The following is a 20,905-nucleotide window of genomic DNA, read 5'->3' on the forward strand; positions in this document are numbered from 1 at the left end:
TTCAACATTAAATAGAAAATAAATAAAATCTCTTGTCAAACAGGGGGTGGGGGCGGCAGCTTGTATAACTTCACCAGTAACTACAATTCAATGCTTATATGAAAGAAATCACATTAGCCATATTCTATTTTCATATTCTACATAAATGCTAGTGTTCATTTTGTTTGTATACATTTTTCTTCTTTTGCCTACTTGTTTATTTATTTTTGGCTTCCAAAGGGCCTCCCTCTGCACCACAGAACCTTATTTTCAACATCAATCAAACAACTGTAAGTTTGGAATGGAGTCCTCCGGCTGACAACGGGGGAAGAAATGATGTCACCTACAGAATATTGTGTAAGCGGTGCAGTTGGGAGCAGGGAGAATGTGTGCCATGCGGAAGTAACATTGGATATATGCCCCAGCAGACGGGATTAGAGGATAACTATGTCACTGTCATGGACCTGCTTGCCCATGCAAATTACACTTTCGAAGTTGAAGCTGTAAATGGAGTTTCCGACTTAAGCAGATCCCAGAGGCTCTTTGCAGCTGTTAGCATCACCACTGGTCAAGCAGGTATGTGCCGCGTGTTTTTACTGAGTTCATAATGTTGGACTCTATTAGTTAGTGGTTTTGCTTGAGTGTTTAGTTAGTGCCACGACACAGATTTTTATTTTGCCAGAATTTTCATTATTTAACCTTTGCTTATTTCTCTTGTTACTAGTTGAATGACATTTATAGGTATTAATATCCCCATAGTTCTGGCAGGGAAAGTAAAGGTGGATGCACTCTAAGCCAGTTTTAAACTGCTGTACTTCAAACTGTTTTGTAGAAAGCTCTAAAGGAAGACAGAGAAACTACTGTTGACATACTGAAGAGTATTTCTTGTGACAATATTCTACATGATGCTAAAAATAATGAATGTGGTTGTTGTGCAATTGCATATTGCTTAAGCAATTTTTTACTGCATAGAATATGATTGTCTTTTTATTTCTGTGATGAGACCATGACCATGGCAACTCCTGTAAATAAAAACAATTGGGGATGGCTTACAGTTTCAGAGCTTTAGTCCATTATGGTAATCCTGGGAATCATAGCACAATGGTGGTGGAGAAGAAGCTGTAAGTTCTACATCTAGAACTTCAAGAAGCAGGAAGTGAATCGATTTGAGCTTCTGAGGGCTCAAAGGCCACCCCCCTGGTGATATACCTCTTCCACAGTAACTACATGTACTCTAACAAGGCCAGACCTGTAGTAGTGCCATTCCCTATGGGCCTATTGGGGCCATTTTATTCAAACCACCACAGAGATTTTTAAAATATCTGAAAACTCCTGCTTTTTAAATTTTGCATTAGTATATTTTAAGTTCATCAGTAGATATGAGATCCTGTGACTGTCTATATTTTGTAACACATTCTTGACCAATTTAATGAGTATTTCAAAAGAAATGATAATTATGAACTTGTGGCTTAGTCTAATACTAGCTTTCATTTTTTTTTTTTACTAATAATTGAAATGCCTTCCTTAGTCAGCTTTTGTTACAGTTAATATGTTCTGAAAAATGCGTGTCAGGAAGTCAGTTGGAGAAGCCAGACATTTCTAAAACCACCAGAAAAAAAATCTTATTACTGGAAGAAGTTTCAGAAATTGGAGCTTTTCTCAACTGACACTGTTGAAAGATGCTGTGCAGTCGATATTTAGTAGATGTCGCTAAGGACTTGGTTATCAACAGCCTGAAAAGTGGCTCTGCACCAGATGATGAAGTTTGGAGAACACTGCAGTAGGCTTATATGAAGTTCTTTGTGGTCTTCGGCTGAATCTGAAACCAATCAGCGTTCTCAGAGTCTGCTCTAGCCTTCCTTTCTTTGCTAATTTTCACACTCTACTGCCTGTTTAAATTGCAACCGTATAATGACAACTGCATATGGACCTGTGGTGAGGAATGTGTGTACATATACTATACTTTTTTTTTAATTTTTTTAAGTATAGTCCATGGACTGTGTGATAGTGCTCTGGAAAGCATTGGGAAGGAATTCAGCTAAAAACTGAAACTTCATGAAGAAGTCATGGATTGTTTCTCAAATCGGGCTCACTAAGAAGCAGTCAGCAAGACTGGAGTTTGGTGTGAGGAGTTTGATTAGGGGTGGGCTTGAGATTAGACAGCCCCGGAAGAAGAGAGCAAACAAAAGTGGCCAGCTGGGAAATTGAGCTGTGATGGCGTCATGTTGGAATCTTCTTCCGTCTCCAGGGAATGGTCCCCATTTAATGAACTTCCAATGTTATCCTCTATTGAAATGAATCTTACACTTCGATGTCTCCCAGATATTGACTGTAAGTTTCACTAGGAAGGAATATCATTTTTCAGACACATAAAAAAAATCTGATGGAAGCACAGAAGGGAGTTCTGCTTCTTGGCAGCTATCTCAGCATCTGGTAAAATAATTTCATATGTCCTTAACCAAGGGGACTGTGACCACCACATCACAACATCCATTACATAAAATTAAATCATGCTAAAAAAAATAAGGGAGCAAAGTTCAGGCTGTGTTTAGAGAAAGATGATGATCTGGGCTGGGTCAGTAAAGGTTTTCTTGAAAGACTGGTGGGAGCCTTGTGATGGGAAACCAGACCTGGTGGAATGAGTAAGCAAGTTGTTGTTGATGGAGTGTAGATTTTTGTGTATTTTTATACCACATTTACATATTAATTATAGTTGATTTCCCCCTTTTATTGAAAATAGATTCTACTCCTCACTTACAGTTTCTCTTCCATGTATTCCTCCCACTTTCTCTCTACCTCCCCTACCATTCATTTCTGTCTCTCATTCATTCATGATTATCCCTTAGGCTTCTAGGGGATGATAATGAAACAAAATATAAGATAAAACAAAAACTAACGGATTGGAATTGAACAAAACAAACAGTGGGAAATAAAAGAGCCCTGAAGAAGGTATAAGGATCAGAGACACCCACGGTGAACACTCAGGGGACACCAGGATGGCAGCTCTATGTCAATGAGTTGTATGGATATTGCATTCAGCTAAGACCCTTGGAGAGAGTACCCTTATAGTCTTGGCAATTGCCTAGGTTGTTTGGGGGTTCCCATGGGAACCTTTGGCTAACAGGTAGATTAGATGTGACCTAATTCCAGGACTGAATGCTTCCTTTAGTAAGAGGAGATGGCCGGTTAGGGCTTTGTCTCTTTATTTGTCATTATTTTGAGACTCCAGATAGATTGCCATAAATACTTCTCTAAATTAATTCTGAAAAAAACAAAGCAGTATGAAACAGATAATTTATGAGGAAAGTAGGGCATATCTGGGCATCAAACAGTGTCTGACAGATACAATAACATCCATTGATATGCTAGTTTCTTTTCTCCATGTCATAAGTTTGATGGTGTATGAGTAAATGGGTTTCACAGAACTCATATCATATCATTAAAAGTTTGAAAGATTTTGTGAAATTTTATAGGTAAAACATTGAATTTCAGAATGTGACATTACAGGATCATCAATAAATTGCTTGACCCATATTATTACAATTTATTATATTGACTACCTCAGAATTTTCAAAAGTGTGTATATGATTATATCAAAGATGGTTTCTTAAATCTCTTAGTTGAAGATTACATTATGTGGGAATTCTCAGGTTAAGTAAAGTCTAAACTATTCACAAGAAGAAGATCTATTAATGTCCCGTGGACATTAGTGACAAAATATTTTTGAGAGGTAATTATAATAAGCAGTATTATCTCTGGTGGCCATTTTGTTCTCTTTCTTAAAGGAAAAATAGAATTATATATTTTAGTTTAATTATTTTATGTTTTTCAATTCCCAAATATGATTACTCAGTATAAGATTTATTTCAGTGATCCCTTTAGTTTGATTTGTGGGGTTTCTTTAATGTAATGTTCCAAATTAAGTACATTGGTAACATCATATGATATTGCATAATACATAAGCAAAGCTATTCTAAAAGGACGCTAACACAAGTCTTTTTTTAACTTTCAGAAATAGCCTTATTCACAAGAATTAATGATTCAACTATGAATATTTTTCTCAAAAAACAACCCAAATCATCTCTTTCCTATGATTTAAAATGTACACAAATCAACTTATATGTCTGATACATAAAATGAATTTGTTCCATTTAAGTTGTTGCATTTTTATATTTCTTGGAAATCTAAACCTTGGCTGATATTTAAAGGAAACATGCTATTAAGAAAATACATCTTCTGTTTCTAAAACCTTTACTGGTTATAAAGTAACATTAAATTCAGCAATCTTCATAAAATGTAATCATTTCACAACTAGGTAGGAAAGTTTACAACTACAAAAAACGATGAAACATCATTATGAAAGTGTGTTAATTTGATTAAAGCATACATGCATAAGCAAACCTATGTCATCTACAGCAGAAGAACTGGGCTCTCTGCCTTTTCTACAGGCTTATGCTGAATCTTTGACCCCCATTGTATCCATATCAGGTGACAGGTTGTACAAGGAGGAAAGAGGAAATGACATCTTCTAGTAATCTGGATCCTCACAATCCATGACCTTTTAGAAGTGACCCTAGACCTAGACCCTAGATCATTTTAAGGGGAAAAGATACAAAAACTGTGTTCCCTTAAGGACCTAAATGAAATGTGCAAGAAAAAAATTGCAGGATATAAACTTTAGTAGATATATGTTGAATTCCTTATCTGTTTTTGATGTTTCTAATCAATTAAAATTAATTAAAATAGCAAATTTATTACTATTATAGTAATTGAAATGCACCAAAGGTTTCTAATATGATTTAATTCAGAAGGTAGCTTTTGTTCATCTTAATTTGGTCCAAACCAGTTACCTCCATGATTACTTTCCAATGTTCAGACAGGTTTGGTGTGTGAGTCATTAATCTGTTCTTGTGGAGCCAGTTGTCAAACCATTTCTGTTTCTAAAATAAAAGCATTCTGGAGACAGACTCAATTTTAGACACTGAAAAGCCATAAAGTAGAGAGCCCCATAACTTGGTTGTGTGTGAATGAATTTGGGTAAGGGAACAGGTACTGAGTACAATAATAAGCACTTGGACCAGTGTATTAGTGGTCCAGTGTACAGTGCTTGCCAGCTCCAGTTTCTGTGCCCTTCCCATCTGACCCATGCATGCCCGCTGAGTTCCTGAACCTATGTAGTGGCATCACCTTGACAACAGTAGAAGATGGTTTGTACATTGATCAGCATTTGGTTGTTCCGTTTCAGTACCAGTCTACTGAAAGAGAGAGTAAATGTTGATTATTTTATTTCTTGCTTTGTTGGTGATGAATTGAAGCAAATTTGATTCAGACAAGCAATCTGGTGGAATGAGGCAGAGCTATCCAGAAAACATCTGTATTTATCCACGAATGCAGTAAATTAGACGTACCTAGAAAAGACATTGATTCACGAGAATCATTAACAGTTCTAACCAACTGATCCAAGTAATAGGGTAAAGAAGAGAACACTATCAAGATCTTGCTTCTCAGATCTGTCAGTTAGAACTGCGATAGGCTGATCTTTACTTGTTTAAATCTGTTTTATGACTTTGTTCTTTTAGAAGCAATAGGCAGAATCAATTAAGAGGTGAAAGAGCCATGAAAAATTATCCAACTTTACTGCACTTCATTTACAAAGAGGTCAATCAGAAAGGAAGAGATAATTGCTCCATCCTAACAAAATTAATCTGGGACACGCCGAGCAGATAATGTATGCTCTGTGACAAAATAAGTGACAGAGATGCACATACAAACCTGTAGATTCTTGTCCTGTTGCAAACTAGGACCATAGAAAGGGTGTGTCTAAACAGTTGCCATAGGTTTAAGACATGCAGTTCTTAAGTACGCAGTGCATTTGACACCTTATAATTAGCATTTCAAGTTTTGATAATATCTAGTCATTAACTTCCATGCATAGAAAGATGCAGAAAGTTGAGCATACCATGCAGTAAGACAATTATATATGACAGAAAACAAACACTGGTTTAGTCATCACCACTAGAGGGTTATTCAAGTGTTTCAATACTTTTAATCACAATTATTAACTCTGGATGTGTCAGGCTATACTATGTGTATTTTATTGCACAGATACGAACATAAATAGTAATACCTGTATATATATGGCAAAAAGAATGCTTTAAAAACTCCTAGTGTTACAAGCTGGTAGAACACCAAAGTTCCAAGATGCAAATGTAAATAGACTGGCATCTGAGGTAGATAGCAAGGCAGGCACTGCAAGGCCATAAAGGGGCAAGTTCTTCATTTCAGCCAGGTACTGACAGAGTCAAATGTCTTGGGAGGTCATCTGAATGAAGACAGATGGAAATCCTTTGGAGTTGAACATTTGGAGCGATGAGAGGCAGTTATGCTGGGGAATTTGAGGTAGAAAACATCATAATCCTATTTCCATGGTCAGAAATAAGTACACTGTGGCATGTGCAGCAGGCATGCTTGGGGTTGGCTGGACTGAATTGTAATAGATTGCTTTTTATGCTGATTTCATACAACATTTATCAAACCACTAAAGACTGAGATAGAAAATGAGTCTGAGTTTGCATTGGAAAGAAATGGTCACCGTTGTTCCTTTCTAATGCATTATCATAACCTTGTTTTCTCCTTGTTTTGACATTTCATTCTGTTTTCTTACATGCCTGACATCACTAAAAACCCACATTTAGCCTCACATAAATTTTATTGTTGAGAGCCATACAATAGCACAAATAGAGGTCAAAAAAGGAGAGCCGTTAATTCTATAAAGAAAAAACTGTACACGTATAACCATCTCTCCTGTAATACGTTGCCATTATTAATGTTGAATGCTATAAATTCAGTATACATCATATAGAGAGCCTTGTATCTTTACATATATTACCATGGACATTAATATAGCTTGTAGTTACATAATGTTGTTTTATTGTATATTTTTGTTCTCTCCATTTCTTTGTTTCCTTTCTTTTCCCATGTATGTGCACCATAGTGCATGCTCACTTGTTTTAAAGGTGGAAGGATTTTGCTGGATGCATACTTGTGTGACAGATGTAGGATTGATTAAATATCTGTGTGGCAGTATTTATCTGACACTCTCTCTTAGCTTGGTCTTTAGGAATACACACAAACACACTCATAAATACATGCATACACACCAACATACACAAATACACACACTCAAACACACACAAGCACACATACATAAACAAAAACAAACACATACAAATATACATACAAACACATACACACACACTAAATCAGAAAATTGCCTAAAAGTTTGAAACGATTCTTGCTATTTTCAACATCTGTTACCACTGAATAAGCTCCATTTTCTCATTTAGTAATCACTTTAATTTAATTTTAAGTTTTAAAATTTTTATGAACAGAATGCCAGGAAGATATTTCAAGAACTCTTGGGTCTTAATGTCGTTTTTACAGTAAACCTGTCAGGTCAGAAAAGACACTGACTGGCTTCTTTTAAACTGTTGTCCAACTATTTGGAAGTTTCATTTTTTTATTCAACCTAAGGTGGAAATGTGTGAGTGGGTTGTAATTATTGTATCCTGGTGGCTCTTCACTCTGTTTTCTGGACAAACCTTAGCTAATCTGCTGAAGCGAGAAGAATTGATGTTGCATTTTATTTGGTATTAAGTTACTAACTAGGGACATCAGTGGATATGAAGGACACTGTCTTCTGAAAAAATACATTGAGTATTTGCTGAGCCCATTTCAACTTTAATCTGTAAACTCTGTGAATGAAGAACTATAGACAGGGGATTCTGAGGGTGTGCCTTTATGTTTCTTCCTTCAGTACTACAGAACTAAGCACTCTGCCTGAGTTTCTGTGTTGAAATCTCCTTTTGTCTGTTTGCCTCTGAGCTTTCCTCTCCTGAAACTGGAACTCGATAAAATGTATTCTTCTATAAAACAACTTAGAATATATCTTTATTAGAACTAAATTAAATATTTATATTTAACCTTTTAAATTTCTTATGGGCGAGTACAAAATCTATTTTGATTGTATTATGTTTTAGAAACTTTAAATACTTTCATTTTATATTTTTGAAAGATGGAGTTTTTAGTGTATTTGAATTCAGAGTTTTGAAAGGTGTGATTTTAATTAAAAAAGTTTAGAAAGTCACACAATTATGTGTTTATAAAAGGGAATCGATAGTAATTGGGTTTTTTTGTTGTTTGCTTGTTTTTGCCATGTCCAGGCGAAATATGTATTTTTACTAAGAACAGTTATACCATTTACCAAATAGGTAAGTTTCCTGTACAGCATCAAAGTTTGTTTTTGAAGTCTAGATAACTGTTATATGCATTCTTAAGGAAGTCAGTCAAAGAAAAATGTATTTAGTTTTTGGAGCAGGCAAATGAGTAGCACATAAAGCTTTTTTTTTCCCCAACAACTATCACTTAATTGGACACTTTGTTTTGTCTATCTACTCTTAGGTGTATAATAAATATATCTAGGAGAACTGAACATGGAAATTAGATTTAGTGTTCCTCTGGGTAGCTGAGATTACCCTGCCACTGTTACAAAACATTGCTTTTTGTTTTTTATTGTTCTTAGGGTGTAAATAAATGTATTGACAGTAAAGAATTAATAGCATATCCGGGAAGACTTTATTTAATAATAATGATGCAAATAGTTTTTATGCCATTCGATTTGTCTAATTTATAACTCTGTTTGATTGCCACAGCATGCCTTTCATTGGTAAGAATTGCACCCTAGGGAGTAGTCAGCTTATGAATTCATCACTTGTCTTTCTTTATGCTTGCAAGTCCTATTATAGTATGAGCACAGAGTGACACTCTTTTCTGAAAGCTGCCAGCCAACTGGATCCAGTCTAGCTGACCTTTTGTTTGTAACCATGATCCTAATGGTTTTCCTATTGGCTTCTGTTTCTCCTAGATTACATTACAATCTACCCTTTTGTCTTATGGTATCTTGATGGGGACAGAACAGCAAGAGTGAATTGCACACCTGCAATTTCAGAGCTTTAAAAAGAGGAAGGACCTGCTTCAAGTTAACCTGTAGGCTTTTTTTAAATGCCTTTTGATTTATCTGTCACTTGATCCATCAGCAATGAATAATTTTCATGGAAGGTGCACTTTAATTACATTCCCATTTGACTTGCATTATCAACCCCTATCTAGGTAATTAATCTCACCAAGTATCCAATTTCGGCCTTTATTGCTGGCAGGCAGACCTTCTGAATTATGTGTGCTTGAATGGATCTTGGGTCTTTTCACCAAGCTGCCCCTGAAAGAGATCTGAGACGCTCCGAATCCCAAAACTATGTCTTAGATTTTTTTTTCTAATACTATGAACAAATTATATTTAGTGTCACACACGTACTACCACAGCTTATAGTTTTGTATTATGCTTAATTATGAGATAAAACTAGGTCATAGGTACCTTGGAGTACCCATACTGTCTGTCTTTAGTAGGGGAAGATTTATGCTAAGGTAGTAAATTCACTGAACACTTGTGTCCATCTGCTGATGTAAGTTAGATAATAACCATCTAAACTTCAATGGGTTCTTTTACTTTTGGCCTTTTTTTTTTCTGAATTAATGTAAACAGTTGGCTTGAAGATAAATGAAAATCAGAAGTACTTAAAATTATCTTTACATTTTATATTTTCATACTCCATTTTCTATAATTTTCTTTTTTCTGAGTTTAGATACTTAATATACAGCCTAACTTTGGACTTTTACTTGCTTGATTTCCTCACTGGTTAATGCCAGAAACTGTTTCTGCTGTTTTCGTTTATGCACAAATACTCTAAAGTATTTAATATTCCCTGCCCACCCCAAAATGGTTGGACACTGATGGTTTCCAAACCTGGGAATTATGCAGTATTTTACTTCTCTATTGAGTGCACTTCAAAAATGTGGAGAACTTCTTGGGAATAAATCAGTGGATGGAAGAAAGCAGGTTGACTCTTTGAATGTGCTTTAAATCCGTGACAGGATTTTAAGGGTGGATTTGGCTGCTGTGCAGAAATGAGGGCCACGTGATCAGTCCATGGGAGAGGTTAATGTGTCACTCAGGAAAATACCTTGGAAGACAGGAATTATGATAGGAGGAAAAGAAAAGTAATTTTTTTCTCACATACAGAGGTATCTCCAGGGTGTGGGCTTTGTATATTTGGAATTTTTAATCAGGAGTGAATTTATTTAAAAGCAGAAAATTAAACTGCTGTCTTGACTGTGTTGGTTGGATTCCTACTACATGCAGGTTTTATATATAGGGTACAATTAGAACTTGTTGGAATTTAATGGCTCCATGTGTTTATCTGCATCTCTAACCTCCTGAGGACACCCTCTTGTGTATCTTCCCAAGACCATAGATTATAATTATAGTTATAAGATCAAACACAACACCATTAAAATATAATTTTATTTTAATCTTTCAACATGTGTGTAGCTTCCATTTGTGCATTTTAATTACCACAATTGAATGTTGTAATATATAATTATGTATTAGGAAAACATTTAACATCTCTATAAAAACCCGATTTCTTTTTAATCCAAGCATTGTTTGCATTTTTATATTTGCAAACAATTTTTCTCTTTTCTATCTCAGTTTAATTGCATATTTTCCATCCCAAATATTTCTGGAGAAAAGAAATATTTCAGTTTTCTTCTAAGGATATGATCATAATTGTTTACAGGCTATACTGAAGAACCAAATGCAGTTGAAATTGGACATCCTAGGTGATGTGCTATTATGGATTTCTCAGTAAGGCCTTTGTACACACATGTTACACTCATGCACACAGGCGTTATACATTTTGATAAAACGTATTATTGCCCTATGCTTATCCTAATAATCAGATGTAAATGCACAGTTTTATATTTTTTTAAACGTGTGTCACTATGTTGATCTGTTTTGGAACATCTGAATCATGAAAATGTGTATCTTTTGATAGTTTTATCTTTACACCCTAGAACACTATTTGGATTAGAATATGGAAATTTCATTGACATTTAGAGATAAAGGAAGTGAAGTTAAATAATAGAGACTTTTTATAATGAGCCCACAGTCTCTTGATTAGCATTTATGAATGATTAAGAGGCAGGAGATTTTCTTCTGAGTTTTTTTCTTTCTTACTATATATCCTTTAGACGTACTTTTTTTTTTCAATATATTTTCAGCCTAAAACATATATTACTTTGGTTATTGAGGCAATAGATATCTTTATTTCTACAGAAATATAGTCTCAGTTGCTATGTAGTACTCCGTCCAAGACAAGATAGAACATAGAGAAAATGAAGACAATGTGACTACTGGGTTTAGAATCGTAAGTTTTCATTTCAAGGTAGTTACTTGCCTTTTTTGGCTGGGTAAATATGCCAATGTATAATATTAGTTAATCACCATGTTATGTAGGCAGCTATGCATTGGTGGCACTAGTGAGCCCAGATAAATGTTTGGAAAGTTGTATAAATACACACGTAACAGAATCTTATTAAAATTAGTAAAATAATGCGGACAATTTTATTTATGGTTTAAGTTGCCTTTACTCTTCTAATACATAACACTTTTGATAACCTGGACTGTAAAAGAATTCTAAATTATTGACTATTCTTTGAGCAAGCAATGTTATCATTTGTTTAATATCTAAACAAATCTTGCATAGCTTGTACTTCCAGGAAATAATAGAGGCTTATTCGATATAATTCATTTCCAAAAATGGCATTATCTCTCAATAAACTGGTTTCTCTAATGATTCTTTTTAAGATTCTAAGTATGCATTCATTTTATTTTACTGTACTTGATGGTTAAGTTGTGTGATAGATATAGATTATTCATAATACTATATGTGAATGTGCATCATATATGTATAGATTTTAATATTTAATATACTGAATTTAAGATAAAGGTTATTAATCTCTCCCTATATAAATTTATAATATATATCATATCATAGTGCATTTAATTGGCCAACAGAATACAGGAAATTGTCTACCTTTCTATTCAACTTGAATTATATTTTAAAAGATATATAAGTAACATTTAATGATAATGATATAGGGATGAAAAACTTCTGACGATCAGTAATTTTAACTTGTTTAGGTTTGAAAAGAAATATCCTTTATCTCTCTCCTTCAAACAGTGTGATAGTTCAAACTAACTGGGTTTTGTTTTTTCGAATGTTGAATATTCAGACAGTTAACATCTTTGTGGAGTTTTATATATTTGCAAACCTTTATATTTAAATTTAAATACCACTCATTGACAGACTCTGAGAACTATTATTTAGTAGAGTGCTAGTCTGGAGAGAAGATTGGATTTTGATAACTTGATTCTGATTCTCATGAGCAGAGTATTCACTTTCCTACTTCTAACTTAATTTACAAGTTACCTAAACACTCTTCTTTCATTTAATGTATTCAATAGGTTTCTACACGCATTAACTCATTATCTGTTGACCAAAATGAGTCTTTTGTTTGCATGCTTACCCATATGCAACATTCTTACACTTTCAGAGCATTAAGTGAGAATTAAGAAACTAAAGTGTGCAACACTAACTAGGAAAGATGAAACCTTATAATTGGAATCCATGTGCTCTTTGGATTTGCAGGCGCAGGCATAACATAGGCAGTGAATACAGACCTTCCTCTACATAGAAAATTGCTTTCTCTGCCTTTACATTTATTCCCGTGGCCTGTCTTGTTAGTAGGATTTTTTCACACATTTCTTAGGCTACTCATTCTTTGCTTTTCTTTATTTTTGTTATTTTGCCAATTCTCCTCATTCAGTCAAATCTTTCCTTTCTTCTGGCACACCTGTCCTCTTCCTCCTTTCCTTTCTTGCTGTGTATTTTCATGGAGAGCAACTAAGTGCAGAGGGAGACTAATTTATAAATTTATAACCCAGCCGATATTTTAGTATCACAAAGGTCCTGTGGATGGTGAACATAGAGCCAGCATTACCTGCTTTAATTTTGTTTATTTTTTAAAATTTATTGTGATGATGATGATGATGAGGAGGAGGAGGAGGAGAAGGAGGAGGAGGAGGAGGAGGAGGACTATTGTTGAAAGAGAAGTGGGGGCAGACATGCCACTGCACATGCATTCAAGTAAGAGAACAACTTTGTGGGGTATTTTCTTTTTTCCTACAGCATGCGAGTTCCAGTAATTAAACTGACTACTAGATGTAAAGCCCAAGTACTTTGACTTTCTGAGCCATCTTGCTGGCCAGAATTTATTGATTTGTGACTGCTGCCTTGTCCTGAGTTGCTTCCAGCTCAAAGCTGCATTTTTGAGGCCAGTGCTAAGAATAAGAGCAAGCCTGTCTGTGATACTCTTTATTAGTTGTTATGAAAAATTGGAATTTCTTTTTTTTTTTACCAGTTCCCTATGAGAAAAATCTCTCATCCACCAAACATAATTATATAAACCTGAAAACTTTATAAAAATAACTGTTTGAGGCTCTTTGAAACAGATTTTTTTCTATCTCCCAACTTATAAAAAATTCAATGCAACAGAATGGCCAAACTGCTTTTATATTTGGAACTATTTTATATTTGGAACTATACAGCCACTATTTTTATGGCTAGAATTGGTCAAAAAATGTATGGAAAAATAGGTCTAGTTTTTAATCTGTATTCCAAAGGATAGAAATGTTCTTTTGTTATTGCCCAGTTAAGTCAATGTGTAAATACATTCACTTACTGAAAGACCTATGATTCTGACCTTTGGAAAATGCTGTGCAGTCATTAGAACCTTGCTTTTGACCACTGTAATCTTTGACATTACTGAGCAACCTTATCTGTGAACCTCATTCTCTAGTATTAATGCTTTTCTCATAAGAGAAAGATGAGTCTTTGAATTATACTATTGATAGCAGTAGCATTACACTTACATGATTAAAAGACACTTTCTGTGAAGATTTTGATGATGATTGTGTTCCATACAAATACAGTAAATGCTAGCATGAGTTCCTTTTAAATTATTATTTATATTTCACTCATATGGTTTTCTCTTTCTCTAACTACTCCAAACTCACACTACTATACATAGCAAACCAAAGAACAAATGAGAGGATTTACGTCTCTTTGTTCTGTCTTTCTTATGCTGTTTTTATTGCTCTGAACATGCTTCAGGCATACAATGCTAACAATACTCAGTTGGGAGAAGGAAATCATACAAAGGAAGAAGTTGCTATTGTGTACTGGACCACTACTGTGGACCTGTTGTTGGGGTGAAGCTATCCCATTCTGTTCTTATGAGGTGACTGAACTTTCTGAAAGCTGTACATTTAGCTGCCCTTGTAGCTTTCAACATGATGACACCTAATGCTCAAGCCACTGTAACATGTGGCTTATGAATAGAACTCAGAATGTTCACATATGCTCTTTACTTACAAAGTTTACTAATGTTAAATTTCTCACAAAGAACATAAGCATATTCCTCTGGTCATCCTTAACAGTCATGTGTAGAGATGTACATAAGTTGTGTGACAATTTTGCACTATTTTCTTGTTTATATTTTAAAGGTTTTAGGAGGTGAAAAACTTGAAAGTTTTATTCAACACTTGAACTGTTTTCTCTTTTTAATCGGTGACTTTTTGTGGATCTGTGCATATGAATATGCATACAGATGTATGCACAAGCATTTGGAGGCCAGAGGTCAGCCCTTAGTTGCCATTTCTTGGAAAACATTCACTTCGCTTTGAGGACATAGTCTCTTTGATTTGGAGCTCACCTAGTAGGTTAGTGTGACTGGTCAGTGAACACTGGGAAGCTACTTGTTTCTTCTTTATTAGTCCCGGAATGAGAGACTGTACCACTATACTTTGCCTTTTTTAGGTGTGTTCTAAGGTTTGACTCAGGTACTCATACTTTTGAGGCAAACATCTTACCTCATGGCCTACCATTCTAAGAATTTTTTAAAGATATATTTTATAGCTGAAGTTCATCGAGTTTGTGCTCAATATCAAGGATAGTATCTATGTCTCCATTTTGTAATACAGTAACAAACATCCATTGTGTCCTTCACATCTCATATACAGCCGTCAACAAGCCATCTTTGTAGACTATCAATAAGAAATAATGGCACCTTCAACCTAGAACTGACCTTAATGCATGCATGTAATTAAAATGGTATAAAGCAAAAAGGAGGACGGGAAATGGGATAAGGGGTCCTAGGGAGGGGAAATGGGGAAAGGGGATGACATCTGAAATGTAAATAAATAAAATATCCAGTAAAAAAATTAAAGAATAAGATATTTTTCTTTGTTAATAAAAGAGAAATAATGGCATTTTACTCTATACGATTCAAAGGTAAATAATCTCAATTTCATTGACAAATAGAAGTATGGTTTCTTTTTAAATTTCACAAAGTATCAAGTAAAATATATTAATCCATAGTTCTTTCTGTCTTGATAAGACATAAACTTTTATAGTTTTATTAAAAATACAGAAAATATGATCATTTCATAGTCTCCATTTTGGAAGAACCTATGAATAATACTTTTAAATAAAACTCTATGTCTGGATGATGTGTATACCACCAATTATTATTTTGCCTGCTTCACTTCAGGGTCAATACTCTTTTCCCTGTGTGCCTTTCTTTCTCTGACTGTTCCATACCTAATCTGGTAGTATCTCTTGTGAATCACAGGTATATTTGTGTGTGTGTGTGTGTATGTGTATATAAAATTTTATTGTTTTTTCTCTTTTAAAACAAAACAAGAAATTGAGTCCTTCATGATGCCCAGAACTTTAATAAATCCTTTGGAATTATAATGTAAATACCAAAGAACCTGTTAAATTTTAAATAGAATTCATGTCTCAGGAATGATCAGAGAAAAAAGATTAGGTTACAACTGTAGACAGATAATACATCACATGTGTGGACGATTGTGCTGCACATTAGCTGAAAACCTCATGCTATTCTAATAGTAAAACCAGAAGGAAGGTATTTTCTTTCTTTCTTTTTTTTTTCAGTATTTCTTGAGTATCCCCATATGTTCTTGAAGGCAGAAAAATTAAGCCTAGAAGTTACATAAAAACTTTCAAGAGAGGTCAGGCCTTCTTGGTGTTAACACTTTAATGACTCATTACCAATCAAACCTGCACCATTTTTTGTAGGAAATCTATTGTTCAAAGTGCAAGAAGAAGGTAAGCACTTGTCAAAGATGAGAGGGCCCATGAAGCGACAGAGGACAGTAAACAGGAGGGGCCATGAGCCTCTGGTCCAGTTTAGCATTCCAGATGATTTATCCTTTTCTGTCCTTGTATTTCCTGGTTGTCCTAAGTCTGCAAACACTCAATTGTGATAAATATGATGCTAGTTATACTGGAAAGCATTAGAATAAGGACATACATCACAATTTATACTAGTTTTATGTAGTATTAAGTCTAAAGGTGAAACATGCAAATATATTCATGGTTATCAGGGAAGGAAATGAATTCGCATCAGAATTTTAACCTTGATATTTGTGATTTGATTCAGAACATCCTTGTTCAAATGCATAGAAAAGCCACAAGCTCTCTGTACAGAATAACAGAAATGACATCTTAATGCACTACTTTGGATGGTGTATATTAAGTTTACCCACTATTAATTGTACAGAGTTTTGAATTGTTTGTTAATGAAAACTACATTTTACAACTAGAAATACAAACTACTGTTTGATTAGTATGTTTATATTGAATTTAATTATCATAAATCTTTTTTAACACAGTGATGATCATACCAGTTTTTTTTTAATTTGGATTTTTAAAATATACTAAATAGTATTTTATTCAACTATGCTAATGTTCAAGTGTGTTGTAAAGTGTATTCTACTTTTGCCTTCATAATTTAACCTATATGGGCAGTATGGACACAAAATTAATACTAATGTTTACATAAACTAGTCTATTTTTGCTGTGAACAAATATATCATGCTATAGCCTAGAATAAAGCTTTATTTAAGTGATAATTGCGCTTCTGTATAGAAACTTACATTAAAAATATAAGCCACATAGCAAGGAAAGAAATGGCATTTTCTGGTGTTTTTTAACTTCATAACTGATTAAAGATCTCAAACATAAAAACCCTGTTTTTTTTTTCAGGTGTGCTGTTCAAGGTATGCTCTCTTTACAGGGACAGCTAATAGAAGTGCAATTGTTAGAGTTAATGTGGACTCATCACGAGCTGGCCTCGTGATTCATGACATGCATGAGACTTCAGAACCAAAAGAGAGAGAGTTTTCCAGAACCATTGTGCACATTTTATTCCATTAGTATTATTCACTCAATATTTCTTCAAACATATTGGTTATTTGGGCCTGTTTAGTTTAGTTCTACTCAGCTCCCAGGAGGCCAAGGCCTTCTCCCCAGTCAGTTGATATTAACCTAAAGTGAGGGAGGCAGAGCAGTTTCCTTAAGTTGAAACAAGTTATACTTAAACAAGTGCACATAGTAAAATGGCTTCAAAGTCAGGGTCCTAACAGAGTAGTTGAAAAGCAGTTGTGTATTGTGTATTACTAGGTTGATAAATTATTTCTCTCGAATTATGTGAAGAAATGAAGCACACTGTTGTCTGTTTCCCTTCAGGCAAAGTTGTATAATCAAAGCTTCCTCAGTTAGTGTTGGCTTCAGGATGCAGAAAATGACAGGATGGTTTAGGATAGCCACCAAATAATAAAACAGCCCCTTTGAAGAAATAATTATTGATTAACAGGGTGTACTGGGTAGAGTTGTTTTCTGTGTGGGTAAAGCTTACACTGAGGAAGGTCTTGAATGAGAAGGGAATGTTGCCCCTTTGCACATTTTATTGAAGTAATTCTTATTCTTGGTTGTTCTCAACATTTTGTTAATTCTCCATAATCATTTTCAGAACAAAGGAAACATTATCTGTGCATATGTTTATAATCTCTTCTGTAAAAAGTTACCTTTTCTTATGTAAGTCTTTTTAAAAGGCTCATGATTGCATTTAATAGGATGACTTCAGCATTTGATTTCTGTATCACACTCTTCTAATTATATACAATGTATTTTAGAAAGATATGTTGTTAAAAGTTACAGCACTTTGAAAGGGCTTAAGGATTAAGACAACTAAGGAAAACCTTTTGGATTTCTGAGAAGAATATCTATCAGTGGAGATCATTAAATATACAGTTTCCTTAAAGAGTGTATTTGTATATGTGAAAAACAAAACTAGAGGACATCTGTTAGGCCATTACTGCTCATTGCTTTTCCTAAGATGTAGTGTTGATACCCATTCAGTCTGGTTGATCTGTACATCTTTTGCAAAATTATGTCCAATGTGTTACAGGCTCACAGCCTTCCATGGTACTAATTTAACACTGTAGGATCTATAGTACCATTGAATAGTTTCAGTATATGTCCTATTTTTTTTTAAAAAAGAATTTACTTAATGTAAATTATTTATACATTTTTATCCATAATCATCTCACTTCATCCCAACATGACATTTGCGTCTATTCAGTTCCCCTTGAAAGTAGCAGAACTGAGGATCTGCTCGTACTTTAGGGTGAGTTTGTGTTGCTAAAAGTAGTCCGTAGCATTGATGCTCAGTATCTTCAGATCCAAGCATGTCTTCATATTTTCTAAATCTCAGTTATGCTGCACTGCATGCAGATGAATTGCACATTTCCAGTTGTGTCACATTTTTATTATATCAAGGATATTCTACATTGGAAAATATTTTACATATTGTCAAAATGTTTGAGATGAAGTCTATTATTTGAGAAAAATCCAAAATGTTTAAAAGCATATATAAATTAATTTATACTGTTCAGTAGAGAGAATATAATATTTAAGAGATATCTTTTTGTTTTAAAGTTGTACAACAAATGGACAGCTATTAAAAACAATGAATTCGAGAGGTTCCTAGGTATATGGATGGAACTAGAAATTATCATCCTGAGTGAGGTAAGCCAGTCACAAAAGAACACACATGGTATTCACTCACTGATTATTGGATATTAGCCCAGAACCCCAACATGCAACTCACAGGCCACATGAAGCTCATAAAGAAAGAAGACCAAGTTGGGGTGATTCGGTCCTTCTTAGAAGGAGCAACAAATTCTCAAGGGAGCAAATATGGAGACAAAGTGAGGGACAGAAACTGAAGGAGGGGCCGTCTGAAGACCATTCCACCTGAGTATCCATCCCATGTGCAGTCACCAAAGGTCGATGCTGATGTGGAAGTCAGGAAGTGCATGCTGGTAAGAGCCTGATATGGATGTCTCCTCAGAGGTCTTCAAGAGTCTGACATATTCAGAGGCAGATGCTCACAACTAGCCATTGAACTGATAATGGGGTTCTCAGTGGAGGAGTTAGAGTGAAGACTGAAAGAGCTGAAAGGATTTGCAGCACCATGAGGAGAGCAACAATACCAACCAATCACAGCTCCCAGTGTCTAAACCACCAGCCTGGGAGCACTTAGGGAGGGATCCAGAGCTTCAGCTGAATAAGTAAGAGTGGAGGGCCCTGCTGGGCATAGGTTGAAGAAGAGAACCTTGACCTCATGAAGGCTGGACGCCCCAGGGGGTGGGAATTTTGAGGGTGGGGAGGTGGGAGTGGGGGGGTAGATAGAAGTTACATCCACAGAGAAGAAGGAGGAGGGGTGAGGGGATAGGGGGTTCCTGGGTGGGTGGGGGATGGGGTAAGGGGACAACATATGAAATGTAAATAAAACATCCAATAAAAAATTAAACAAAATAAAGTTGTACAACAAATGGACAGTTTTAAAAATTTATTTGAATGACAAATTTATACATATTGATATTTGGTATAGCTCTCTATTTATTAGTTGTGGAGTATAATTTTTAGAAGGCCTTTAGAGCATGTGTTGCAGCTCTGCTGTCTTGCATAAGAAGAACGTACATATTTCCTTATTTCCATTGATGTTATTTATACTCTGGTTTCGAAAATAAAAACAAAGCCTTCCAACCACGTTTGAAGTACACACTGTGATTGACTGACCATCAGGATGCTCATTACTGCTGTTTAAAAGAAGCAAGATAAATATGGTCTAACTTTGTGGAACATAGTCTGAAGTTATTTATATTAGTTATATGTTGTTTAAGATCTTACAGCAGATCTGCAGGACAGAAAAATACTAAATTTAACATAGTTAAAAGTTTAACGTAGTAAAACATGCATTGCTGTATTCTCTTCAACTATGTGGGCAAATAGCTAGTGTTCCTCATGCTGTTATAAAACACCATAACCCAAAGCAACTTGGGGTGGTGGAAAGGGTTTGTTCAACTTACAACTCTCAGGTCACATTCCTCACTGATTCAAGAGTTCAAGGCTAGGACATGGAGGCCAGAACTGAAACTGGTCCTAGGCAGAGGTTTGAAGGATTTCAGAAACTCCATTGGAAGTATGTTAACTCTACAAGACAAACATAAAATCTAGTTAGACGTGTAACATAACTTGAGTTCAAGTCATAAAACTAAGGGACACAAGAAGAGATTAAAAGTACACCAAAAAAAAAAATTCCATCAACGAGAATGCCCAGGCTGGTGGACAGCACTCAAAACAAGCCAGAACAGTGGTAACCAGTGAAACAGGAAGGAAGTGTAGAATTTGATGCCCCAAAGCAAAGCACTGATATTTCAAGGAGATGATATGTCCGATACTAATGAGGGAACCATGCAGTTGGAGGAGTGAGAGTAGAATTCTGAAGGTCCTCAGAATGTCTCTTCTCATTTGTATCTACTAATCCAGCGAGTAAGCATAGCTGATACCACTGTGTCAGAGTCATATCACTGCGAACCTGGACTGTTAATAGAACAGCATGTTATCTATTGCAGACAAATGGATCTTAATGTTATATGCTATATGAAGCCATTGACAGTTATCTAATTTAAAACCTTTTAGATTATTTTGACTAAATTGGAAAAAAGAGGAAGAAATAATAGTGATTCTCTAAAAAG

At 35.0% G+C, this 20,905-nt stretch overlaps 1 protein-coding gene across 5 annotated transcripts in view; it reads left to right on the forward strand.

Annotated features, from left to right (window-relative positions):
* Positions 1–20,905, forward strand: part of Epha7 (EPH receptor A7) — a 151,085-nt gene that overhangs the window by 57,975 nt on the left and 72,205 nt on the right. For all 5 annotated transcript variants that reach the window (XM_028779750.1, XM_028779752.1, XM_028779764.1 and 2 more), the window contains exon 5: positions 220–555. In XM_028779750.1, coding sequence (XP_028635583.1) covers positions 220–555 — 336 coding nt within the window. The remainder of the gene's footprint in view (positions 1–219; positions 556–20,905) is intronic.

Source organism: Grammomys surdaster, unplaced genomic scaffold (genome assembly GCF_004785775.1).
Source record: "Grammomys surdaster isolate TR1022 unplaced genomic scaffold, NIH_TR_1.0 97, whole genome shotgun sequence".
Taxonomy (NCBI): Eukaryota; Metazoa; Chordata; class Mammalia; order Rodentia; family Muridae; genus Grammomys; species Grammomys surdaster.